The 27473-nt window shown below is 41.4% G+C and overlaps 1 protein-coding gene across 3 annotated transcripts; it reads left to right on the plus strand.

Moving 5' to 3' along the window:
• slc4a5a (solute carrier family 4 member 5a) lies at positions 1-27357 on the plus strand. 3 transcript variants are annotated; one of them, XM_053654300.1, is made up of 24 exons: positions 1-834; positions 5442-5574; positions 5748-5908; positions 6311-6463; positions 6794-6889; positions 7179-7234; positions 8609-8766; positions 9703-9790; positions 9905-10059; positions 11146-11274; positions 11711-11885; positions 12043-12176; positions 13610-13881; positions 15566-15627; positions 15928-16119; positions 17628-17741; positions 18028-18189; positions 19031-19209; positions 20167-20239; positions 21117-21185; positions 21373-21546; positions 22508-22687; positions 23126-23181; positions 26697-27357. In XM_053654300.1, exons 1-24 carry the CDS (start codon positions 576-578, stop codon positions 26947-26949), a joined length of 3483 nt encoding a protein of 1160 aa, XP_053510275.1. In that variant the 5' UTR covers positions 1-575; the 3' UTR covers positions 26950-27357. The 3 variants fall into 3 exon arrangements, with proteins under 3 accessions (XP_053510275.1, XP_053510276.1, XP_053510277.1); XM_053654301.1 differs by having other exon boundaries at positions 26778-27357; XM_053654302.1 differs by having other exon boundaries at positions 19031-19107.
• The last annotated feature ends 116 nt before the right edge of the window (positions 27358-27473 follow it).

A 27473-nucleotide genomic window follows, 5' to 3' on the forward strand; every position in this document is an offset into this window, starting at 1 on the left:
TTGTTTTTTGTTAGAATTGGGTGTTTCCTGTTTGTTTTTTGTTAGAACTGGGTGTTTCCTGTTTGTTTGTTGTTAGAACTGGGTGTCTTTGATTTTTGTTTGCTGTTGGTTTCTTTGTTTATTTATTTTTTTGTTGGCTCTGTGTGTCTTTTGGTTGTATTTGTTGGGTCTGAGTGGCTTTCTTTAGTTATTTCTTGGACCCTAGTGTCTTTTGTCTGTTAATTGTTGGCTCTTTAAGTCTTTTGTCAGTTAGGTTTTTTTTATTTTATTTATTTGGGTGTCTTCTTTGTTTTTTAATGCATCTTGGTATCTTTTGTTTTATCTTTTTTATTGGATCTGGTTGTCTTTTTTGATGGATTTTATTTCCCTTTATCATGCATTTCGTTGTTTTTGTTTTTATCTTTTAATTTTTTGACCTGGATATATATTTTTTTGGACCTGGTCCTATATTTGTTGGTGCTTGCTTGTCCATCTAGATGCTGTCTGTTAGTTATTTATTTGAGCTGGCTGGCTTTATCATGAATTTGGGTGTTGAGTGCTCGCCTTTAACATGTATTTGACCTCGACATCTCCCCATGTTGTTTCTCCTTAACCTCTACCGATTTGTACCTGCAGATCACCAGTCCATTTACATCGGTGTACCAGTGCCACGGGGCTACAGGCGCAAGCGGCGTAGGAGGCACTCGTCCATCTCAAGTCATGACATCACGGATATCGAGAGAGGTGCACACCGTAATCATCAACATCTTGAGCGCTACGAGTCGGAGGACACCGATCGCTACGATCTGGAGCAAACAGAGCACAGCCTTCACCCACCTGAAGTCAGCCGCACTAGTGAGTGTCCTTTTGCTAAATATTTCAGAATCATATTCTGTTTAGCGGTATGTAACACATTTTGCTAGGTTTCTTTTTTTTTTTGTGGAAAAAATGGAAACAACTATTCATAAAGTTAAAAAGTGACAACAGGTCATTAACACTAGGAGCTCAAATGGACCCTAAGTTAAAGGAATAAGTGGTAATTACCAAAGTGTATGTTTTTCACAGCAGATATTGACGTTGAACAGCGTTTCCATGGTGCTTTAAAGGCACATTTAATAAAAACTCTGTGATCCCACTGTGAGCCTCAATAGGGCCTGTCTGACTCCATTATTTCTAATCAATGCGAATAAAAAGAATATATTTAGAACTGTTCTAATAAGCACATATTTTTTCTCTTTCAGTCCATTAGGAATGCGTTAAATAACACTCGGAATGGTTTGTTCTTGGTTTATTCGTGCGTTTCATTGACTCATCGATCTTGGTATTTTAAAACACCGAATGTGTCTCACTTCTTAGTATGAATGATATTCATGTAGTCACATGCTGGTCCTAGGTTTAAAAGAAAATAAAATCCATGTTTTTTTTATCCATGTTAGTGTCAAGTGTACGTCGAAGTTCACTAATAGTTTACTTTTAGCTGTATTAGAAGGAATACGGTAATGAAACGTATTTCTAAAATTTCAGGTCTAATAAAGTCATAAAAAATGAATGATACGAGCAACTTTTAATCCTGTATGCAATATACGCAATTTTACTGTATTTGGATAAAATTAGGTTTAACCTCTCGGGCAAAAAAACATCAAACTTGTCATGTTAGCTGGAATCTCCTCTGTCCTGTACCGACTGTTATGAAGCGCTGACACTGTAGACTCCTTCCAATCCTTACAGAAAACAGCACCATATTATTTTTCATTGTTTTTTTTAAAAAAAATTTATTTGTTCATTATTAGGCTTATAAATCCCCTGTGTAAGTTGCTACTATAGAAAACTGTAACGTATTAGAGTGAATGCGTTAATACTGTATTATCCTGGGATGTGTTGTCACAGCTGGAAGTTAATCAACACCTTCTGACCAATCAGAATCCAGGATTCAGCACTGCTGTGGTGTAAAAGTGAATAAGGAATAGATTTTCCTTTTTTTCGAATTATGAAACACTTTTGTGGTGGCTTAGTGGTTCAGGGTCTGGGGTTCGATTCCCACCGTCTCCCTGTGTGTGCGGAGTTTGCATGTTCTCCCCGTGCTGCGGGGGTTTCCTCCGGGTACTCCGGTTTCCTCCCCCAGTCCAAAGACATGCATGGTAGGCTGATTGGCGTGCCCAAAGTGTCCGTAGTGTATGAATGGGTGTGTGAGTGTGTATGTGATTGTGCCCTGCGATGGACTGACACCCTGTCCAGGGTGTACCCCGCCTTGTGCCCCATGCTCCCTGGGATAGGCTCCAGGTTCCCCGTGACCCTGAAAAGGAGTAAGCGGTAGAAGATGGATGGATGGATGGATGGATGGATGGAAACACTTGTTTGACCTGGTCCTAAGTGGTAACATGTTCTGGCAGAAGGTGCGATAACTTTCAGTTGTCATTTTAAGAAAAACTACATATAACAATCCTGAGAAGTTTCTACTGAGACGTTAAAATGGTCCAGTTTTGTACAAAATGGATCCATGAAGCTTTTCTCTGCTTTTTCTTGTTTTTCCTGGCACTGCCTTTAAATATCTCAATATAATAGTTTTGTCCTACCACCTACATTTAATCATTTTAGATTGTTTTTAAATAAAATAGACTTTTTAAAAACACGTACACATATAAAAAAAAAAAAACAACAACAACAAAAAAAAAACCAAAGTACTTTTGTAAGGCTGGTCCAGTTAATTTGTAAGATAAACATAACTTTAATATGATTTTATCTCTCGGTATTATTTCCTGCTTTGGTGTTCCCATTTGGATGTGAACAGATCATAAGGGTTCATTGCGTTTGGCCGATTTATTTATTTATTTCCCCCTTTCTAGCCACTGCATCCTGTACGCTTGGCTTGAATCAAACTTCCTACCTCATATAAGCAGATTAATGGCGTTCACTCACGGGTCAAGCTCACGACGCCACGTTCTCTCTCGGGCTTATAACACTGGTGCTTTGTGCTTGATGTGCAAGAAATCTCTCTAATAGCACGGACAGCGGAAGACGAATCAGGAATATGAATTACAAATTCGAAATGAACCTGGATGAAGAAATGAAATGGATGGAAAATGCTCCGCGAAACAGCTGATGGAGATCCATTGAGATCTCCATCCATCTCTCCATCTCTCCATCTCCATTGAGATATCTATCTATATATATATATATATATATATATATATATATATATATATATATATATATATATATATATATATATATATATATATATATATGAAGCCAGTTGGATAACGGCTGAGTGTTGAAATGAGAGTAATAGTGCGGTTCATTTCCATGTGTCCTGGCAAAGCATCTCAAGGGAGGAAACTCAACATTTGGTGATGTTCCAGATTTCATTGACTGCAAAGGATTTGCATCCAAGTATTAAAAATAATCCTAATATTTATGATTGTTAGTTTGTCCAATTACTTTTGAGCCTGTGAAAATGGAGGGACTCTGCCAAAAAAAACAAAAAAAACAACTGGCTGTAATTCCTAAATGATTAATGCAATGTTTTTGTTACCCCTTGAGCCCCTTGTATTCAAGCTGAAAGTCTACACTTCAATCACATCTCGATTGCTTCATTTCAAATCCATCGTGGTGGTGCACAGAGGCAAAAGTACAAAAAAAAAAAAAAATGATGTCGTATAATATGAAAAATATGAAATATATTTCTTCAAGGCAATCCTGTTTGACGGGACAGAAACGAGAGAAGTCGTGTGTCTCCGTCCTTCACCGTGGCTGGGTGTTGATCACGTGGATTGCAGTGACTAAGCGAAACCAGTTCTGGTGGCTGAAAGGAAATTATTAACATTGGGGTCTCCTTTAACGGAGTCCGAAGAGCCTCCCTGTATAATTACATGGAAATCCGACAGTGGCTAAATGAACATAAATCGATTCTCCAGCGCGGAGATATAAATAATGGGATATCAAAGCGAGTTCCTGACTCAAGTGAACGAGTAAACAAATAAATCACTGCGATTGATTGGTTCATTCTGGTCCGTGTCTTCAAATCGTCTCCGGCAAGCAGTGTGGAGGCAGAATTTGATTCACTCGTGACGTAGTAGCTAATTAGCCCTGCAGTGACGTCCCTCATTTTTTACATCCTAATCGCCGGGCATTTCGAGAAAACGTGCCGAACGCTTTTCCGTAAAAACACAATCGATGATGCGATGAAGTGGCAGCATCAAGAATGTCCCGTTTACTACGGATTCGCAGTTCACGTCACGACACGTAACGCTGTGATTAATAGCTGAGGGAAACAGGCTAACCTGTTGCTAACCCTTCAATCTTTTAATCGATTTAGCACTTATCTCTTTTGTAACAGGAAACAAAGACAATAATGCAGTTGCTTCTCATCAATGCAGCATCACTCCATCCTATTGATCCCCTCGGGCCTGCTCTCACAACAGCGCAGACTTGGCTAATTAGAGTTCGCTGTGGGTTTGAACAAGTACAAGTACGTTATGGTCTTTAAACAGTTCCAGGTTTGAGAATGAAACGGATTTAACATTTAACTAAGAAGATCATTTCGGTCTGAACAAATCAGGAAGTGGAAGTTCGCAGAACTCGCCTCAGAACGTCACGTTATCTATTATTTCCTTTGTTTTGTTTGTATAGTTGCCTGCTCATTCATTACAAACCACAGCCTGTTGAATTCTTGGTTTCTATAGTAACTACAGCTTTAAATACAGCTCCTGCTTTCTGTGACCCCCCCCCCCAAAAAAAAAACGAATATTTCGGCTATAAATGAATGAATGCAAGCTAGTAAGTTTAGCAGATTTACCTCAGTTTAATTTGTTTTGGTTTTTTTACACGGGAGGTACAGGAGACACATCGTCCTGTGTGAATCGTCCTGTATAAATCCATCAAAACAGGACTAACACACCCTTTGATGGGGGGCGAGGGGTGGGTTAGTCAGGTAAAGTTTGGGTATAAATAGTAAAAACTGAAGAAGAAATGCAGAAAAAAATAAGAAGTTCTGCAGTGACTTCTTTGTTATGAGTAATGAGTAAAAGCCAGAGCTAGACATCATGGGTGCAGGCAGCTTTCACAACAACTGTCTTGTGCTAAGCGAGTTCAAATCCCAGAAATGTTACAAAGCGACACTGGAGACTCCTTCCATAAAAATCGCACCAGAGGCCAAAACGTATTATTTCCGACAGCAACTAAACACAGAGTCACGATACTCTACGCACAGAAACCCAACAGTGTCCTGACGGCGATAAGATATTTCATTCGTTTATACTGATTGAAAATGTCTGTTTCTGGTGTGTACTGTGAGAAAGGGTTAGAGGTCCTACTGGAATGCATTGAAAGGACACTTTATTTGAATTCTATTTGGGGGGAACATCTTTATCACATCCGCTACTCCTTCACGAGTACAGATTAGCATCTTAACAGTTATGTGTGTGTGCATTCATTATTCTCGGGGTGTGTTTGTCGTCCTTAAGTGTCCCCGGCTGCAGAACGCCTGAGGTATATTTTAGGAGACGATGAAGACGCCATGCCCACGCCCACCCTCTTCACCGAGATGGACACACTCCAGCACGAGGGAGACGAGCTCGAGTGGAGAGAGTCAGCCAGGTAGGAGCGCACACACACACACACACACACATTTAGAATTTGAAGAAAGCACCATGATTAGAAACCTTGTCCCTCTCACAAACACCAGGTTCCCACTATTAATTAATGTAGATAAAGTGCAGCATGCTGCTCCTCCTCTCCTGTCACTGAGTTGTGTGTGTGTGTGTTGTCAGGTGGGTGAAGTTTGAGGAGAAGGTTGAAGAGGGCGGCGAGCGCTGGAGTAAACCGCACGTCTCCACGTTGTCTCTGCACAGCCTGTTCGAGCTGCGCACGTGCCTGCAGACCGGCGTCGTGCTGCTGGACCTGGACGGCTATTCGCTGCCGCAGATCGTCGGTGAGGACGGCGTCTCAGCAGATCTGTACTTTAACGTCTAATAGATACAGTGCCGTGCATAAATAATCACCCCCCCTTGAACATTCCCATATTTTATAGTGTTGCAACCCGGAACAAAAATGGACTTACCTGAGGTGGTATGTCATGGATCTGTACGAAATACGCAATAATACTGGGGAATAAACCGATACCGTGGGAGAAAATGATTTACAGAAAAATACAAGTCTGTTTGCATAAGTATTGACCCCCCCCCCCATTGTAAAAGGCGTTACGTCTGCTCTAAAACACCCGATTTCAACAAACGTTTGGTGAAATGCTCTGGGTTTTAGTTTAGTTTGCATGTTTCTATTAGTTTTGTATCCTCCGTCTTTATTCACGATCATCCCGCTCGCTTCCTGATAGACGACATCATCGAGCGCCACATCGAGGAGGGCATGGTCAGTCCGGAGCTGAGGGACAAGATCAGCTTCGTTCTGTTGAGGAAACACAGACACCAGACCAAGAAACCCATCCACCGCTCGCTGGCCGACATCGGCAAAGGCAGCTCCGCCCCCAGTGAGTCGTCTCCGCCTCCTTTTAAACGCCTTCATTCACCTCCTGTCTGTCACACCCTTAGGAAAAACGGTTCCATTTAGTACCCTAAAGGGTTCTTCGGTTTGTCTGTGTGTGAGAACCTTTAAGAACTGTATACCTTGACGGTACGTCGAACCCCTTTGCGAAGAAACAGTATACAAATGTGTCCTTCAAGAATATGAATTCTCTCTAATGTTAGATTGGATTACCAGACTAAATATCAGATCTAATCTAGAACCTTTAATGGTTTTTGGCTAAAGAGGTATATTTTAATGGTCCTATAACTGAAGTGTGTGTGTGTGTGTCTTTCAGGTCGTAGTCCGGCCCGTAGTGCAGCACCCGTTGCCAGCTTCAATCGCTCCACAGAGAATCTGCACAGCAAGCATGGAGGCAGCTATGGGCATCTGCGTACGTCTGCGTCCTTTTATCGAGACCAATGAAAAAAAAATATGTGTGTGTGTGTAATCCTTTGCAATTTAGAGGATGTGTGCACGTGAGTGATCATTTCGAAATGATGCCGTCTTACAGTTTTATCCTGCCTTTTTACATGAATTACTCGGAATAATACTGTACAAACATGAATAACATAATAGGTTATGTATATGGTATATTTCTTTCCATATATTAATATGTCTATGAATGTAGAATTCGGTTCGAGCGAGTTTGCATTCACGCTGAGTTTTATTTTGCGTTACAGGTCACGCCCAGAGCAGGAGTATGAACGACATTGCGGACACGCCCAGCACCGACCAGGTATAGTACGTTTATTGTATTTATTTCTTAATACAGTGTGTGTATGCCGGATTAGGAGTGTCTATATATGCTACTTATATGTTCAGCACGTACGGCGGTGTATATGCATGTGCATGTGTGTGTGTGTGCATGCCCATAAGAACATCTATGTATGTTAGACTATATGCGCTATCCCTACAGACATCCACTGGAATCGACTATAATCGTGTCACACACTCGCTGACATTTACACACACACACATACTGTTTGAACAGGGACACAAGGGTTACTGCTTTATTGTCATGGCAACTAGACATCTTCCTTTTTTTATTTCACTTTTCAGTATCAAACTGTTGTAAACGTTATTTATATATAAACACGTATATAAATAAGCATTCAAGCGTTATCATTCTTCCCTCTATTCACTGAAAATCATGATTTTTCACCTCGCTTTATTGCCTTAGGTACTACTGTGGCCAAATACACAGGCACCTTTCAGGCTTTAGCTGCCAAATTGATTTCCAGAGAGGTGTTAAGCTTTTGATTGAATAAAACCTTGCAAGTGAAATACATACACAGACGGGTGAGAAATGAATACAGTGGGTTAGTGAGGTGCTGGGCCGCTACGAGCCTCCAATACTCCTTCGTACCGAGAACATCCATATTTTCCATATTTGTTAACACGTCACTCCAAAATCGGAGTGCGAAGGCCATAGCGTACGATTTACATTATTTTCATCCACATCAAACTGTTCTGTGAGCCCTCATGCTCTGTGGATGGGGGGGCGGAGTCATCCTGGAAGAGACCACACCCATCAGACCCGAATATATAATTCATCTAAAATGAACGTGTCAAATAGTACAATATTATAATTGACATTTTCCATAGATTCTACTGGACAAATTACACATAGCGAATTGCAAGAATGAATGTGTTCAGTTCAAAAATGAGATAATAAAGATAATCGCCTTCTTTTTGAAGTTGATTAAGCTCATGAGAACGTTTTAGATAAAACGAGAGTACGTTTGTCAAACTTTTTTTTTTTTTTTTTTGGAGTGCGGTCAAGCGGTTCTAGTTAGATTCCGTATAATTACAATTATAATAGAAACAGTTCTGGGAAATCAGTAGTGTGCATGTCTGTGAAGGAAGAGCTCCTTTTTTATCTTCTGGCATTAACAATAGAACAACTGAACACTTCTGTGGAATTTAAAGCAAACACCAGCCAGGCTGGAATAAGAAGTCCATAGGGTCTGTATGTTTGTGAAAAAATAAATACGTGACATGCGTGATTTAAAAAAAAGAAGAAAAAAAAAGATGCAGAAACTGGAAGGATGGCTATGATGTCATTAATACTGATGTTCATATCTGACATTGTTTCGAACTATGACTGCAGCTAAAGAACAAGTTCATGAAGAAGATCCCCAGGGATGCAGAGGCATCCAATGTGCTTGTTGGTGAGGTGGACTTCCTTGACAAGCCCTTTGTGGCCTTTGTACGACTCGCACAGGCCACAACACTAGGAGGCCTGACTGAGGTTCCAGTACCCACCAGGTACAATTATTACAAATGCTTATCAAGATCTCATTTCCTACCATGTACCGTATTTGCAAACTACATGCCAAGATCCCTAGTGCCTACCAGGTACCACATTGACCATTCTGTAAGGTCCCAGTGCTCATCAAGTACCACAGTGAACATTCTGTAAGCTCCCAGTGCTCATCAAGTACCACACTGACCATTCTGTAAGCTCCCAGTGCTCATCAAGTACCACAGTGACCATTCTGTAAGCTCCCAGTGCTCATCAAGTACCACATTTACCACTGCATACATGGTGGGTACTGAGACCTTAGTACGGGAAAAAAAATGTGATACTTGGTGGGTAACAAAGTCTCAGTTCTGACCAAATGCCACATTTACCACGCTCTATCAAGGTCCCACTTCCTATCAGGTACCACATGTACCACTCTATATTAAGGTCCCAGTACCCACAGAGTACTACATTTACCACTTCATACTAAGGTCTCACTTCTCACCAAGTCCCACATGTACCACTCCAGAGCAAGGTCCTGGTTCCCACCAAGTACCACATGTACCACTCCAGAGCAAGGTCCTGGTTTCCACCAAGTCCCACATTTACCACTCTGTATTAAGGTCCCAGTACCCACCACACACCACATTTACCCCTCTTTATCAATGTCTAAGTGCCTACCAAATACCACATTTACCACTCCATACCAAGGTCCAGGTACCCACTCTGGATCAAGATCCTGGCTCTGTTACCAATCTATACCAAGGTCCTGCTGCCCACCAGTTAACATTAGCATTCCTTACCATTATAAATCCTTGTCTATCAGGTACCCTCCTGAAGTCTGAAGTCCAATGTCTTTCTAATTTCTTGCTTGTTTGGCAACAGGGAAATAGAGACCTCCGGATAGCCAATTAATATCCAAGTAAGTTTATTTTGAAGTTTCACATTTCTTGTTACAGGTTTTTGTTTGTGCTTCTTGGACCCCCTGGCAAAGCCAAGTCCTACAACGAAATTGGCCGGGCTATTGCTACACTAATGGTGGATGATGTAAGCATGAATATAATCTTCTTATCAGAGATTCATAGCAAATCTACAAAATCCAACATAAATCCAGCAAAGCTACCAAATCCAGCATAGTAACTCTGCAGGTGTCATCTCCAGCTCTTTAGTGACGTGGCGTATAAGGCCCGGGACCGAGAAGACCTGATTGCAGGCATTGATGAGTTCCTGGATGAGGTGACTGTGCTTCCACCTGGCGAGTGGGACCCCAAAATTCGCATCGAGCCACCCAAAAAAGTGCCCTCTGCTGACCAGAGGTAAAGCCAGAATAGTCAGGAGAACGGAAAGTGACAAGACGGGCTTTTTAACATTAACTGTAATTTGATAGGAAAGGAACCCAATGAGGTTTTATCCCAGTAAAAGCTCTTTAGCACAGTTTGATAAGTTTGCGATAGGTTGCTCAGCAATACAACCTTTGTCAGCTTTGCTACCAGCATTAGATAAGCTATCTAGCATCCATTTTACTCCAGATTCATTTAACGCTAGCTGTTGTGAGCGTGCTACTTTTCCACCATAGCTGCAGAGCTGTTTGCACTTTTATGCTAAACATTGTGGCCCTTTACACCAAACCCACATTACGAGCAAGGCTGAGGTCATTGAATATTCATTATATGCTCTGAGTCTATATGTTTTCTCTCACCGTGAGTGGTCTGCTAGTAGTTTTTGTGTAGTTTAGGCCTATAATCACAATATCACGGGCTATATATTCCATATTGTAGCCCTGCTATGGTTGCGGGTGCCATCACATTTGGTCATAATTCCAATTGGTGAGAGGGCTACATGCATTGAAGGTAGGAGTAAATTTCACTGGGCTAATAAGCTTTATTTAGATGATTAAAATGTAAAGAGTACCAAGCCATTCTTTATGTAAAGAGTGATCAGTTATCCAGGTGATTTACTTTTGTTGTTTTGTTTTTTTTGACGCAGTTTTTCCTCACAAAAGATTGGGTTGTTGTTTTATTTTGTCTGTGCTTTCTGCTATGTTTGTCTTTCAATGAATGAAGGGCCCTTGAAGGGGTGCCTATGAATAAGTCATGGTCTTTGATCATATTAATTCATTTCTTCGTGTTCACATTGTATTCTCTCTATGTAGTATTTCAACCTTATTGGTAATCAGGAGCATTAAAGGAGTAAAACCCAATGCCACCTCATGCTCATTCTTGCATAATCTATCTGAATGTGTATGAGATTTGTGGAGCGTGTACCTTGCATGGAAATGACTTACTAATTGCCACTGGCATGCTTGAGCTACAAATCAGAAAGCTTGTAGTTAATGATTATCCATTTGCTGCACCATTTATCCTTCAGCTATGTCAAGTCTCTGGTCTTCTTCCCTGATACAGAAAGTCGGTGTTCTCTCTGAACGAGCTGGGCCAGATGAATGGCACTGCGGGAGCCGGGGGCGGTACTGCAGAGGAAGAGGAGATGCCCGTACCGCATGAGCTCGGTGAAGAGCTGGCGTACACGGGCAGGCGAGTTCCAATTATGCCTCAAGAGTGTCATGGCAGTTAGCAGGCTTATGATGGACTGGAGGGTGCTTCACTTTGAAGAAGTCCCCTTAAAACACTAAAACACTTCACTTGGTAGTTGCAAGGCTAGTCTGGAGAGTGCAAATAATTGGCTCCAAACTGTCCAGAGAAGGCGATTTTAAGGTGATATATTTGGCTGTAAAAAAAAATGAGTGGAGAATGCATTAGAGCGAACAGAACATCAACAAACGGTGCTGTCTTTAACTATTCTCCTCTCAGAAAACCCTCTTACTATCTTTGCCTGTCTGTCTTCTATTCCTTCTCTCTCTCTACCTGTGTTTTTTTTTTTATGTGGTGTGTTCTGAAGACAGACCTCTATTGAATTATGTATTATAAACCTGTGTATGTTTGTGTGTGTGTGTGTGTGTGTGGATGATAGATTTTGCGGAGGTCTGTTCCTGGACATTAAGAGGAAACTACCCTGGTATCCCAGCGACTTTTATGAGGGTTTTCACATCCAGTCGGTCTCAGCTGTGCTCTTTATATACCTAGGCTGCATCACCAATGCAATTACGTTTGGTGGACTGCTGGGAGATGCAACAGACAATTACCAGGTAAATCACAGAACTTTCTAGAGCAATTCATAGCGAAGTTGTACTTTCAAACCACGTGGTGCTCTCCTTTCCTTTCTTATTCTGTGCAGTGACTTTGGTTTGTTCTAGAGCCGAATCTCTCCAACGCTTCCTCTCTGTCTCTGTTTCTTTTGCCCAGGGAGTAATGGAGAGTTTCCTGGGTACAGCCTTGTCCGGCACAGTCTTTTGCCTTTTTGGCGGTCAGCCGCTCATCATCCTCAGCTCCACCGGACCCATCCTCATCTTCGAGAAGCTGCTCTATGAATTCAGCAAGTAAGAGCCGTCACACCTCTCCTGAATGGTTCCTGTTTTCCCGCCACTTCTTCTCTGGCTTGTCTTCCAATTTGTCCAAATTTTGTCTCGCTCTGTTGTTAAGATCCATGTACTCCAGTGTTACAGTACAGCGCGTGTGCTCGGATGGATTGATATTTATTAGGGCGAATAGAGTAGTCGTAGTTGTAATCCATACCGTGTTCTTGAGGAACATTAGCAGCTCTTCAGGAAACTTCAAACAGAAATTCACATGAAGAATCGATACTGAGCAAAGAAACAGCATTGTATACACGGACAAGCTAATAAACTACATAAACAAACAAACGCATAATAAACAAACGCAAGCAGCGCACACGGTGCTAGAGTACTGAAAGAAAACGTTTCCCAACGAATTTCCAAAAGTTTTGCTAACACTGCTTTTCTTCACAATCACTATAATCACCATAACTCTTCCTTCTTTAAAAGGGTGTCATTACTTTCCGTGTGATAGCCTTCCAACACATATAAACAACATATCTTCAGTGCTTCAGATCTTCAGTATCTGCACTAAAGAAGCAAACACATCTTGAGCGATCTAAATGCTTTGACCCGTGCGTTGGTTTCCGACTATAATTATCTTTCTCTCGAGCTCAGCGTAGATCTGTCACACCAGCAGGCATTCATCAGTCTCCTGTCGTTGGCCCATTGTATGATGCCAGCAGCTTTTGTTCAGCCGTGACTAATTTGCCTCCTGATTCGATGCGTTTGTTACCTGCGTGAATAACAGTGGTTCGTCTGGCACTCCACAATCTGAAGGCATGCTTGACCTGCTGAGGCGCTTTATTTATTTATTTATTCATTTTAATTCATAAATAAACCCTGTGGTTCTACCACAATTTTGTTTTTATGTTCAACATAATCAACGATAAATGAGCCAACTGTGAGTCTATTAATATTAATCTAATAAGCCGTTACTGCCAGTCAAAAGTTTTTGAATCTCTACGACATTAGCATTTCTGGTGGCCTGATTTTAAATGAAAGAAAAGTTGATGTGTGGATTTTATTCAGGATGTAGTACAGAGAATATATTTGTCTTATGATAAATATCCACGAGTCTTAAGAGCTTTAAGCTCTTAAGTGTGCTCACTTTTAGATCCCCATTAGGATCGCAAAGATTTTAACTTCCAGGGGCGCGCTTATTTAACGTTATTGTTTATTTAATTGCTGTTCTTCCCCTAGTTTATTTCATTTCTTGCGCCAGCAGTAGTTAAACTGTTATATGCGGAGGGTTGTTTTGTATACATCTTATAGAAATGTCTGCTTTTCGCCCAGTATTGACGGTTACTGTTCAATCTCAATGATGGACAGAAGGCTCATTTCAGAAATAACATGAATCCCACGCCTTAATTGTCTCCGAGCATCTCAGAACTGTAGATTTACTGATCACATCTCAGGAGCAGCAGTATAGACTACATGGAGCTGAGGCTTTGGATCGGCGTGCACTCGTGTATTCAGTGCTTCTTCCTGGTGGCCACCGACGCCAGCTACATCATCAAATACATGACGCGCTTCACCGAGGAGGGCTTCTCCAGCCTCATCTCCTTCATCTTCATCTCAGACGCCATCAAGAAGATGGCTGGGTCCTTCAACAGCTATCCCATCAACACCGACTTCCAGCCCGACTTCATCACCGCGTACAAGTGTGAATGCGTCGCGCCAGACACGAGTGAGTCCATTCTTGGCGCAGGGCTACTCTGAGTTAGCGTGGTACAAGCTAATCTTGAAACTCACAAGCTTTCACTCTCAGTGTTTAGCCTGGAATTCCAAAGGATTATCATTGCGATGATATGAAACGCCTTCCTCCTACCACCTACCAGCGCATACCTTCTTTTTAAGACTGTCCCAAATTTTTGATTGTCTGTTTTGTTTTTTCAGCCTAATGACGGCCTCCTTCACTTGCATCGACGCCTCTTTTGGACGGCATATTGAGAGGTCCCATGAAATGCAAATTCAACGCTTGGAATCAACTCCAGACCTTTTATCTCATTCGTTTTGTCATGAAATGTTCAACACAAGCCGTGTTTAAAATCGAATTTACTTTGAACACACTGTTTACATGGAATAGCTAGCTGGAAAGAAATTACAGTTAGAGCAGTGGATATTTATGTGGCCAGTGTTCATATCGAAAACCTTTTATAAATGATAATTTGATGTAGATAACGTATGTTTAAGACGAAAACATCACAAATGCACTGGACTGCGAAATTCAGCCCTAGTTTACCGCATCAGTATTGGCGTAAATAAAAATAAATGAAAACTTGTGAGGTTCAACTTGGTTTTTATCCATGCTACCATTAGCAAGGTTTCACCGTGAAGTACATCATCTGTAGAGTGATCTGAATTATGCAGAAATACTGTTCCGCGATGCATTTCCTGTTTGATTCGAAGTAGCCGTGTATTTATAATTATTGTAACTGATTTGCATTTTGCTTGTTTTTTTTGCTGCAAACATGGCCGCCACTTCACATGTGTGAGTATCAGCTTGGTGTCATTTGTGCAGTTAATTGTGCGCCGAACAAAGAGCGTGCCGTCTCGTACCAACAGGAACGCCATTTCCCAGAATCCTCAGCTAAAAATACAAACTGAAAACACGGTCACTGTGTCATTCTAGTTCCATGGATTTCTAACCACAAGCAACTCCGCATTTTGTTTATTAGGTTCTGCCTAGTAAGGAATAATAATAATAAATAAAACCTCCATGCTATTCTGCTATGGAAAAAATAATCAAAGATGGAGTTATTCTTCCCAATCCAAAGTTGATTATTTTCCATTAAGAACAGTGTTTTTTTCCTTTTATTCCACCTCACTGTGTTACCGATTATGAATTTTGAATTCACTAAATGAGGACGAAGGTTTATTATTAGACCGTCCATCCGTCCAGCCAAAATCCAGAATTCATCAGAACTGTGGTGAAAGCAAAGATGAATCTGTCTGCGGATCTTCTGAGACTTTACCTATAGACTTTTGACTTCTGATTGTGGTTTGCCCTTTAGGATTTGTCCATGCCTGATACATGTATTTTTAATCAAAGCTAAACTCCGTATTATCTGCCTTGTGCTGCATACAAATGAAATTCCAAGGTGTTTTCTCTCTCTCTCTCTCTCTCTCTCTCTCTCTCTCTCACTCTCTCTCGCTCTCTCTCGTTTTTTCCGCTTGGGGATTTTGAAGCCCACAATTAAAATTCCCTGATTGTAATTTCTATTCCAAGCCCATCTGTTGGCTTTTGTAACACACAGATGTGATGCGTTTGAACAACAAATTGCAATTCCCATCTCAAATTTGTTTCTTCCCTCCATTCTGCTAATTCCTATCATTTCCTCTCTCTCCCCCCTCCTTCTTTGTTTGTTTAGTGGCTTCAATGCTCTTCGATGTTGTAGTTCCTGTGCTTGATAATACGTCTGCTCTCTTTGGTGTAAGTATTGCTCACTCTGTTTAAAAAAAAAAAAAAAAAAAAAAAAAAAGGTTTTAACTTGTGCTGCCAGAAGGGATCGAGCCTCACGAACTTTTGATTCTTGCCTTTAAGCGACTCTCATTTATATTCAAATGGGGCGAGTCTCGAACGGTCCTGAAAGGTATTATGATGAAGGTGGATTGAATTACCCTGTGCTTTTGGGGTTTATCTACATATTATGAATAGACCTCATGTTCAACATGACCCTCTCTCACTTTCTCCTCTTCTCTCTCTCTCTATCTCTCTGCCGTCTTCTCCCAGATGAATATAACAGCCCTCGACTGGAGTCAGCTCAGCAAGAAAGAGTGTCTCAAATACAGCGGCCAGCTGGTGGGAAGCTCCTGCAAGTTCGTCCCAGATTTGGCACTCATGTCCTTCATTTTGTTCTTTGGCACCTACTCCATGACCGTCTCGCTGAAGAAGTTCAAATTTAGCCGCTACTTTCCTACCAAGGTGCGAACAGGAATGAAAACGTGTTGGCGAGAGAGAGAGAACTAATTACACACCCCCAAAAAAGTTCATTTTTATTATAAGTCAGCTGTAGGGACGATAACACAGAACATATAGAAGACTATTCTAGGTGAAGTATTAGCTATTAACCCTTTAAACTCCCATGAGCCTTTGGTGGAGCCTTGTACTATAGGGCCTTAGAAGAGGAAGGGGCTTACTATGGAAAACTTACAGTGTAAGTTGAATGGAAAAAAAAAAAACCCCAGAAATATAATAAATCACAGTCTGATCTGAGAACCCTGTGGGTGTGGCCTAATATTCTAATGATTATGCTTGATTGGCTGATTGCGTTCTTCCTCAAGGGTAATAATAATAGATTTTCAGTCAGAGGTAGCTAATGGTGTATTTGGCGTATAGCACAAACAAATCATTTGGTCTTGCCGTTCCAGTAGCTTCGGAGGGGACTGTGCATTCCACAAACTTGACCAAGAACACACGGTTTTCACAAACATCCTACATAAACTTCACCCAAGACTAGCCCCGCCCATTTTTATTGGAAATTCTGGCCATGTACATGGAGTTGAGGCTGGAAAGCTGCCAGTTGTTCATACTTTACAGATGAACATCGTGGGCCACAAGAACAACATTAACCTGATTAGAAACCAATTACGGCTTTCGGCTCTCTAGGGGGAATTAAGTCTGGTACATGACTCGGAGTTGTCGTTTGAGGTGAATTATAAATTGCGAGAGTAAATCTGCATCAACAGTTGGAAGTTCAGTTGGCTCCAAATTAGTCCAAAATGAAGTAAAATATAAAGTCTGGAGCCATTCAATTAGTTCAGTACAGCAAGACAGAGAAGGAACTTCAGAGGTCTATTTTCTCTTTATTTTTGCCTGTTTAAAAATATTTATATATATATATATATATATATATATATATATATATATATATATATATATATATATATATATATATATATATATATATCTTCTGCCTTGAAAATCAAACAATGAATAAATATAAAATACAAAAAACAAACAAAAAAAACCCCATATTTTTACGGCTAAACCATTACGCTCTGAGTAGATCATGGGTTTTTTTTTTTTTCCCACGTTCAGGCATGCACTGTATCTCTGCCTCGAGATGCAATTTCAAATAAATCTATAAGCCAAATAATTTCTAAATTATTAAGGAACACGTAAGAAATGATTTTTCATCTCAGACTTTTAAAGCCCACAGCATCACTGCACGGATATCGGTTTATTTATCAGTACTCCGTCGGTTGCTATGGCAACAGGGCCGGATAGTTGCAATCCATCTGACTCATAACACACCTCAGAGAAGTTAACAGCTGTCATGTTGGGATTTAAAGCGTGTGATACGTATCGACTATCGAAAAGTATCTACGGTGACTTGTATGTTTTTGGATAAGTTCAGGTTTGGACAGATGCATCCACAAGGAAATGGAATACCGATGTGTCCTTTGGTGTCCTCTTTCCTTTTGATTTAGTTGAGGAAGCTCATCAGCGACTTCTCCATCTTCATGTCCATCATGACGTTCGTGGGTTTGGACATGCTCATGGGGCTGAAGACTCCTAAACTGATCGTTCCTACCGAGTTCAAGGTGAAAAAGTACACACACACACACACCATATCTTACACTCGTATAGAGTGCAAGAAAAGCTGCTATAACATAAGCGATAACAGGAACTAATTCATGTTTCATGGACATTCATGGAAATCCTAATGTTGTCAAACTGCTGTGGTATAACAGGAATCAAACACTTCTATAACTAAAGCAATCCCAGATCTCCTTCACAAACCTTTCTTATGATTCTTCTCAAATTTTCTGTCGACTCGCGCTTTAAATGAACGAACACTTTGACTCCTTTTCGTTTTCCGTCACGTAGCCCACGCGTCCAGACCGTGGCTGGATCGTCATGCCCTTTGGGAAGAACCCGTGGTGGGTTTATCTGGCTAGCTTCGTGCCCGCTCTCCTCGTCACCATCCTTATATTCATGGACCAGCAGATCAGCGCCGTCATCGTCAACAGGAAAGAGAACAAGCTGAAGGTAAATGATTGCGTTTCGCCTGGACCGCACTGATGTCAATGTGAAAGCTTTGTTTGTAAATGTGAGGTGAAAATAATGGATGCGAGAGTCATTTTTTGTGCGAGTGTGAGAATGTGACTTACATGAAAAGAAGGGGACTTTATGTAAACGTGGACGTTTTATGGAATTGTGAAACATTTTATATGAATTTCTATGTACTTATGTGAAAGTTATGTGAATGCGACAGTGTTTTATATAAATGTGAGAGCTTTTTATGAGTGCGAGAGCGTTTTATATGCTTGCAAGAGTTTTGTGTGAATGTGAGTGTCTCAGAGAACTTTATACGCATGCAAAAGCATTTTATATGAATGTGAGAGCTTTTTTATGTGACTGCGAGAGTGTGTTATATGTATGTGAGAGCATTTTTTATAATATGAATGAGATTTTTATGTGAAAGTGAGATGATGAATGCACGAGCATTTTATATGTTCAGTAAGTGAGAGTGTTTTATGTAAATGCAAGAGCATTTGTTTGTGTTTCATATGAATTTGAGAGCTTTAGGTATAATTATGAGCGCTTGTGATTTGAATGTGAGAATTTCCGTGGGAATATGCGAGAGCATTTTAAAAATTTTATATGATTGTAATAGTATTTTATATCAGTGGAATAATAATAATAATAATAATAATAAAAACACTCCACACACAATAACTCAAATACTTATTATTTCCACAGAATTGCTGTATCTCTGGACAGTTTAGAGTCAGTGTGAAATCAGAAACGTTGGTTCTGGGGACCGTAAATAAATATTAGTACACAAGCTGCAGTGATTTAGTGTATTTTTTTTTGTCCTCTCGAACAGAAAGGCTGTGGGTACCATTTGGACCTGTTCTGGGTGGGTGTCCTGATGGCTGCCTGCTCTTTTATGGGCCTGCCATGGTACGTAGCAGCTACAGTCATCTCTATCGCTCACATCGACTCACTTAAAATGGAGAGCGATTCCAACGCCCCGGGGGAACAGGCGCAGTTTCTGGGCGTGAGGTACACACACTCGCACTGCTTCCTGTCGAAGTGCTTTTATTGTGGTTTGGGTTCAGAACAATATATACAGATGTTATCATGAAAATGAGTACATTACTCAGAGCTTAGGAAGTATTCAATTATTAAAAACTCAGATAAATCAGCTTTTTACAACCTCAATTCCAAAAAGGCTGGGACGCTGTGTTAAAATGTAAATAAAAACAGAATGCAATGATTTGCAAGTCTCATAAACCCGTATGTTATTCACAATAGAATTTAGAAAACATATCAAATGTTTAAACTGAGTAAATGTACCATTTTAAGAAAAAAAAAAAGGTCATTTGTATGGTATGGGTATGCATTAGTGCCTATGGAATGGGCAGCTTGCACATCTGGAAAGGCACCATCGATGCTGAAAGGTATATACAGGTTTTAGAGCAGCATCTGCTTCCATCCAGATTCCATCCCATCTTTACTTCTGAGAGACTCCGCCTCTCTAAGATCCTCTTTTTATACCCAATCGTCTCACTGTCCTGTTGCCAATTTAATTTTGCAACCGAATTAGTTGCAAAATGTTCCTCCAGCTGTTTCTTTTTAGTAACACTTACTTTTCTTGCCCTCGTCCCAACTTTTTTGAGACGTGTCTTGCGGCCATCAAATTCAAAATCGCCTTATTTTTCCCCCCTAAAATGGTACATTTAAATGGTACAGTTGAAACATTCGATATGTTTTCTATGTTCTATTGTGAATAACATAGGTGTTTATGAGATTTGCAAATGGTTGCGTTCTGTTTATGTTTACAGTTCAGACAGCGTCCCAGCTTTTTTGGAATTGGGGTTGTAAAAAGCTGATGTATCTGAGTTTTTAACTATTGAATACTTCCTAAGCTCATCATAAACATGACTCTTAGATTAGTAGAGTGTTGACCCTGGAGTTGAGTTTCTTTTTTGCTTCCTTCTACGTGTTTCTGATCTAAAGGGAACAGCGACTGACCGGGATCCTCGTCTTCGTCCTAACCGGAGTCTCCATCTTCCTCTCCCCGATTCTGCAGGTAAAGGTCACGTTACATGGAAATGGAGCTTTATAAGTTGGGACAAAAAGTATATATTTATTTATATATTTATATCAACGGGGCGCACGGTGGATTAGTGGTTAGCACGTTCGCCTCACACCTCCAGGGTCGGGGGTTCGATTCACACCGTGGTCCTGTGTGTGCGGAGTTTGCATGTTCTCCCCGTGCTGCGGGGGTTTCCTCCGGGTACTCCGGTTTCCTCCCCCAGTCCAAAGACATGCATGGTAGGCTGATTGGCATGTCTAAAGTGTCTGTAGTGTATGAATGGGTGTGTGAGTGTGTCCTGAGATGGATTGGCACCCTGTCCAGGGTGTACCCCGCCTTGTGCCCGATGCTCCCTGGGATAGGCTCCAGGTTCCCCGTGACCCTGAAAAGGAGTAAGCGGTATAGAAGATGGATGGATGGATGGATTTCTATCAACTCAGAGGACGACAGATTAAACAGAACTTAAAGTCTGTTCTGTTAAATGTCTCACTCCAAGAATAACTCAAATCCGGAAGGTTTCCATATTCGTTACCCCAAATCAAATGAACGAGTAGATCCAGAATGCAGGAAGGGCGAGGGCGAGGGGGGGTTGTTGGGTGTTTCAGTTGGGGGGAGTGTCTCTAATCGTGCCAAACTGGAAATGTCAGCCTTCCTTTACCTGTTCAGGATGGCACGGGAGTGGATTTGGCGGTGATGACTGTCGCTGATGTGGCTTGTGCTCCATTCAAGTGCAAATGTGCCATTTTATAAAACAGAGCCCATGTATTCTGGTCTGAAAAATCAGCTGAGTTTACTGAGGTGTTTTATTCAGCATACGGTGGCACTGAATGCTAATCGATGTGCTGTATTTAGTGCCGTTTTCTGCCCTCAGTTCATCCCGATGCCTGTCCTCTATGGTGTGTTTCTCTACATGGGTGTCGCGTCTCTCGGGGGCATCCAGGTAAGCAAGACCCTTTCTTCATTTAAGGAAACCCTGAACAAATCATTCAAAAAAATTCTTTAACAACCAGTAAATGAACATCGCCACACAGAACACATGTAACAGGATCTAGAAACACGCACACACTTAGCTAGCACTTTTTTTTTGTGAATAAAAATGGAGACAGTTGTCCTGTCTTGTGCCGCAGTTCTGGGACAGGATCAAGCTGTTCCTGATGCCAGCGAAGCACCAGCCGGACTTCACCTACCTACGCCATGTTCCGCTCAGGAGAGTTCACCTGTTCACGCTGCTGCAGGTCGTCTGCCTCACCGTCCTCTGGATCCTCAAATCCACCTTCCTCGCCATCATCTTCCCCGTCATGGTCCGGGTTTACCAATTAAAATTTTATTTATTTATTAAAAAAAATAAAAAATGTCCAACTCGTGAAGTCGGTGATTAATGAGCTGTTTGTGAGTTGAACCAGGGAGTCAGGAGATAACAAGTTCAGTATCACAAAAATAATATCAAAATCAGCAAAGACTGAATCTTTTTTGGGGGGGGGGGGGGGAGGGGGGGGGGTTCACGTGAAAAATAATTAATCATGTAGAAAAGGTTCATTGTTCATATGCAGCACATGAGGTTTTATTTTCACATGACGTTTTCAAATAATTCACATTTTCATACTCACATTTTTCAAATGATTCATCCATTTTGCATGACTTTTTCAAATGATTCATTTGTTTTCACGTGACTTTTTCAAATGATTCATCCATTTTGCATGACTTTTTCAAATGATTCATTTGTTTTCACTTGACTTTTTCAAATGATTCATTTGTTTTCACGTGACTTTTTCAAATGATTCATTTGTTTTCACGTGACTTTTTCAAATGATTCGTTCTTAGATGACGTTTTCAAACGACTCATTTCTTTTCATATTTGACTTTCTCAAATGATTCATTTCTTCCCAAGTGACGTTTTTCAAACGATTCACTTTTTTTTTCACGTGACCTTTTCAAATGATTCTTTTTCACGTGACTTTTTCAACCGATTCAGTTCTTTCGCGTCACTTTTTCAAACGACTCCCCGATCTTCGCGTGTGACTTTTTTTCTCCAAATGATCCACTCTTTGCACGTGACTTCTTCAAATGTTCCTTTTTCAAATGACTCATTTCTTTCCACATGTGACGTTTTCAAATGATTCATTCATTTACACATGGGGACCGGGTTTCGCACACACCGCATTCTATTTTATGTGAAATCTTGGTTGCGCGTCCAACGTCACTGCATGTCGGTGCACGTGACGGTAAAGAGCTTTGACTTTGGCAACGTGTTCGTATCCTCAGATCCTGGGCCTGATGCTGGTGCGCAAGATGCTCGACATGGTGTTCTCTCAGCACGACCTGGCCTGGCTCGACGATCTGCTGCCCGGGAAGGAGGAGGAGGAGAAGAAGGACGACAAGAAAAAGGATGGAGGGAAGAAGGAAAAGAAGAAGGTCAGGGGAGGAGAGGAGAGTGAGGATGAGGTAAGCCTGAATTTTTGGCGTATCAGGGATAAATGTGCAAGCAGAGCTTTGTCTTTGTGTATCCGCCTTTGTGTGTGTGTGTGTGTGTGTGTATAATAGTGTGTCTCACGTCATTCTTATTATTCCATCAGTGACACCTCATGATATAATATGATGCTCAACACTAATAATTTCATTGTCGAGTTATGGACCGATATTAGATTCTGTCCTCACGCCTAATATGTGCTATTGGTATTACCTGTCTCATTACACTTAGTCTAAAATAATACACACACACACACACACACGCACGCACGCAAAATATCCCATCAGTATCCATTATGTATTGCTGCTGTCCCCTACTGGCCTGAAACACTCGTAACATACACCGAGACACGGAGCTGCCACTTCATTAGGCACACCTCCTCACTGGCTATTTTTTCCCCCCTTGTCCTGCAGGAGAAGTTCCACCCGTACTCCAACTGCGCTCCAGCAGATTTGGACGTGGACCGCAGGTACTGTGTGCTCAAACTGCACGTCCCCTACCGAGACCTGTTAGATCCCCCCGACTCGAGCTCCGAGTGGGCTGCACGCTGTCAGCCGGGCACCTTTTACCACTGATGTGCACAAAACCACCACCTCACCACTCTACCACACACACACACACACGCACTTCCTTCATTATCCACATATGCGTGCAGACAGATGCTGCAGTATATAAATGCCCTTTCACACACATCCACACATCCACACGCACACTTTCCCCCCTGTTGATTTGTGCTTTTATATAGATTTCTAAATATTAAATATTAGGCTAAGTTTAATATATTTGCATATTGAATCCACGCGGTGATTAAATGTTAGTTGTCCTTTCCATGCGCTTGTGAGCAATGCAGATTTTCAGCATAGAAATTTATTACAGAACTGTAGCGTTAGTGGCCTTATGCTGCTTTTACGCAAATACATCATTGTTATTATTTTTTCATGCAAAAAGGTGAAAATCGAGTCTTCTTTGTATATTTAAGAAACGTTTAACAAGCACATTTGCGCAGCAGGTTTTGGTTGTTTCTTTCTCCTCTGTGTACCGCGTTCACTTTAATGTTCGCTGTGTGCTTTGAGCCTGAGTCATACTGTGCAATTCTTTTTTTAAAAAAAAAAAAAATATATATATATATATATATATATATATATATATATATATTTTAAGGCTGGTTTTCTGGACGCAGATGAATGGAAAATCCCCACGGAGAGCGACAGGGATTCTCCATTTAGTCCAAGATCTGAATCTATGTCCTGAACGCCGGTGCATAACTTCTCATTTGCTTTATTTCGTCTCCCTTTCAAGTGTCTGTCTGTAATGGAAATGTAAAATAAATAAATAAATAAAAAAGTGGGGCTAAACAGTCTGAGTTCACTACAGAAAACAGCTCATCAATACACAACAAATACAAAGCTTAGTTCGGTTCTTTAAGAGCTTAGAGAACTCCGTGTCCTGAGTTTAGACTAATCTTAAACCACTACATTTCCAGGTTATTCAGTTTGGAATCTGCTCACGGTCCACCCGTCGCCATCCTGACTGTAAACATGAGACGTTCAGTATTTACGACTGGATATTTCAACGTAATCTTGACATCACGTGCGAAACTAAACTGTCATCCACTGTGGTGTTTATTTTCGACCCGTAGTCACAAAGCATTGACTAAAAGGGTGCCGATAATTGTTGCATACATATATTTAAAAAGTTATTATTATTATTATTTTTTTTTTTTTTTGATAAACCTGTGTTGTGTTTGCAAGTGTTTGATATCCATGAGAGCAGAGTATTTTTGTGAATTATTTCAACGAAAGATCAAAAGGTTCAACAATAAAGACATATTTTCACAGCCTTCTTTGCTCATATTTACCAAGGGTGCCAATATTAATGGAGAGCGCAGTAGGTGTAACTCGATTTGGTACTCCATCTGAAAAAATAGTCTAATAAAATAACAGTATCGATGTTTCTCTACATTCTACTACCTCATATTGATTTATAACCTCTCTGTCTCTCTCTCTTCTCTCTCTTCTTTCTCTGTCTCTCTCTCTGTCTCTCTCTCTTCTTTCTCTGTCTCTCTCTCTGTCTCTCTCTCTTCTCTCTCTCTTCTTTCTCTGTCTCTCTCTCTTCTCTCTCTCTTCTTTCTCTGTCTCTCTCTCTGTCTCTCTCTCTTCTTTCTCTGTCTCTCTCTCTGTCTCTCTCTCTTCTCTCTCTCTTCTTTCTCTGTCTCTCTCTCTTCTCTCTCTCTTCTTTCTCTGTCTCTCTCTCTGTCTCTCTCTCTTCTCTCTCTCTTCTTTCTCTGTCTCTCTCTTCTCTCTGTCTCTCTCTTCTTTCTGTCTCCCTCTCTCTTTTTCCCTGTCTCTCTCTTCTTTCTCTGTCTCCCTCTCTCTTCTCTCTGTCTCTCTGTCCCTTCTTTTTCTCTGTCTCACTCTTCTTTCTCTGTCTCCCTCTCTCTTCTCTCTCTCTCTTCTCTCTCTTCTTTCTCTCTGTCTCTCTCTTCTTTCTCTCTCTCTCACTCTGTCTCTCTCCTTCTCTTCTCTCTCTCCTTCTCTTCTCTCTCTCCTTCTCTTCTCTCTTCTTCTCTTCTCTCTCTCTGTCTCTCTCTCTTCTCTCTGTCTCTCTCTCTTCTCTCTGTCTCTCTCTCTTCTTTCTTTCTGTCTCTCTCCCTCTCTTCTCTCTCTCTCTCTCTCTCTCTCTCTCTCTCTCTCGCTGTGGTTAGTGAAGAGTGATGGAATCATATTCGAGAGAATCTATAAGTTTAAAGAATTATTGCATTCGTAACTGATTTTTCGTGAACGAAGCGATCTCGGCACCCGGACAGCAAATGATCAACGATCCAAATCAATATTCATCCGTCCCCACACAGCACCATGTAATAACGAAAAGATGAACTCATGCAACTCAGGCTTCCAACACAGCCACGACTCAACTTTAATGAGATCGTCTCTCAGAACCGGGACACTTTCAGCCAAATATTTAACTACCGCACAATTAATTGGGTCTTTTGGGGCCGTTGCCATGACCGGCCCCTGTGAGCGTAAACCCCAGCACATTTGGCTCTGCTCTCCGGGTAGTGGACTCAGACGTTTGCCCCACTTCTTTCCACAGTCATCATGTCTGCATTGCTGATAAAGGTGCATGGTCTGGACGTATAATTACTCCCAGAAAGCAAACGATAGACGGCACAAACCCGGCCCCGTGCTTAGAGCTTCCATCTGGCCCTCAGACCACAGTGGAATGATGGCGATGAACTCATCCAAGTCTTGCTGTTAGATCATAGACCTAACTAAACCGTTTAATGAGACCAAATTCCAGGCAAGATCTGGACCGGGACGTCAGGGTTAGATATGGTTGGTCGTATTTGGGTTTTTGGTGTTTAAAAAGCTTCTGACTGACATTTCTGGATTTTCTTTCCTGCTGTTGGAAATTTATTCAGTACAGCTACCGAAGCACCAATGAGAATTAGCCCCCAACTTTCCTGCTTACTCAGACTCTTTGTGCCTGAGCAAAAAGGCATCAAGTTGCAGTTTTTAACCATTTCATTTACCCTGATCTGCTGTAGTAGTTATTTGGCGATCTGTGGTAATCTGATCTTGCCGAGCTTCGCTAGCTAAACTCCTGTCCTTAAACGTAGGCGGTTAAACGAGAGGACAGTAACGTTGAACTATTTTAGGTGCGATACGAGTGCTGCTCCTTCACACTTTGGAACTAGCCGGGAAGAGAATTAGCAGTGGAGTGACGCACATAATATGTGTAATATGTACAAAACACACCATTCACGACTCGGATATAAAAATAACAGCTCGAGCTAGGTCAACACGGAATCCTAAAATACTGAATATCTCAAATACATGACCTCTTTTTTTTTTTTTGTTAATGCACACCCATAAATTTGTAGCTAGCGCTAGTGTGTTCCCTGCTAAACGCTCCTCAAGTCCAAGTCTTGAGGGGCAAGTATTAAAAACTGTATTAGGACGCAGGGCTATTCTTCACCTGCAGAGTTGGTGCCACCCCGCTGACCCTTGACCTTTTGCCATTACCTCATCCTCATTCTCATAACGGGACCTTGCCACTGCGCAGCATCACCCTGCACTTGAAGATCTCGTGCCCTCCGTCGCCGGCGATGCCCGTCACCCGAGGCGTGTCGTGTCCGGTGCCGCAGGTGAAGATCGAGATGGAGTCCGAGTACGACGACACGGACACGGAGCCCAGACACAGGAACCGGGACAGGAGCAGCGAGACCACTCTCTAACTTTGGACAGTGGACAGTGTGTCCATTCTTTTTTTTTTTTTTTTTTTTAAGCAGTGTGTTGAGGTTTGCTAGTGACGTATTTGATCCAAATCTACATTGTACCAGGACTTTGCAAGGATGCTGGTAAAGAGGAAACGACACACTTTATAAGAGGATCCTCGTGGGATGTTTAACGATGGGAGGTTTCTAAACAGGATCTAACTGAAACCTTTAGGACTCCTTCAGCTGTACAGTACGATCCATTTAAACGCGACGTCTTAACTGTACACGTGTCCTTCATTCAAATCAGAGTATATTTTAGATAAATGCCTTTATATTTACGTGCGTGTGTAATCAGTATTGTGTTTGTCTTGTCGATAAATCTGTTGTTGTGCTGCAGAGAATTGTGGGTAAAAATAACAAGATCCACCCCCCCCCTCACCCCCCCCCCCCCCTTTCTTTTCCTGCCTCAAAAAAGTTAAAGCGGATAAACTGAGGGAAAAGAAACAACCAAAAAAAAAAAAAAAGCGAAACCACCCCATAAA

This window comes from Ictalurus furcatus, chromosome 22, assembly GCF_023375685.1.
Source record: "Ictalurus furcatus strain D&B chromosome 22, Billie_1.0, whole genome shotgun sequence".
NCBI lineage: Eukaryota > Metazoa > Chordata > Actinopteri > Siluriformes > Ictaluridae > Ictalurus > Ictalurus furcatus.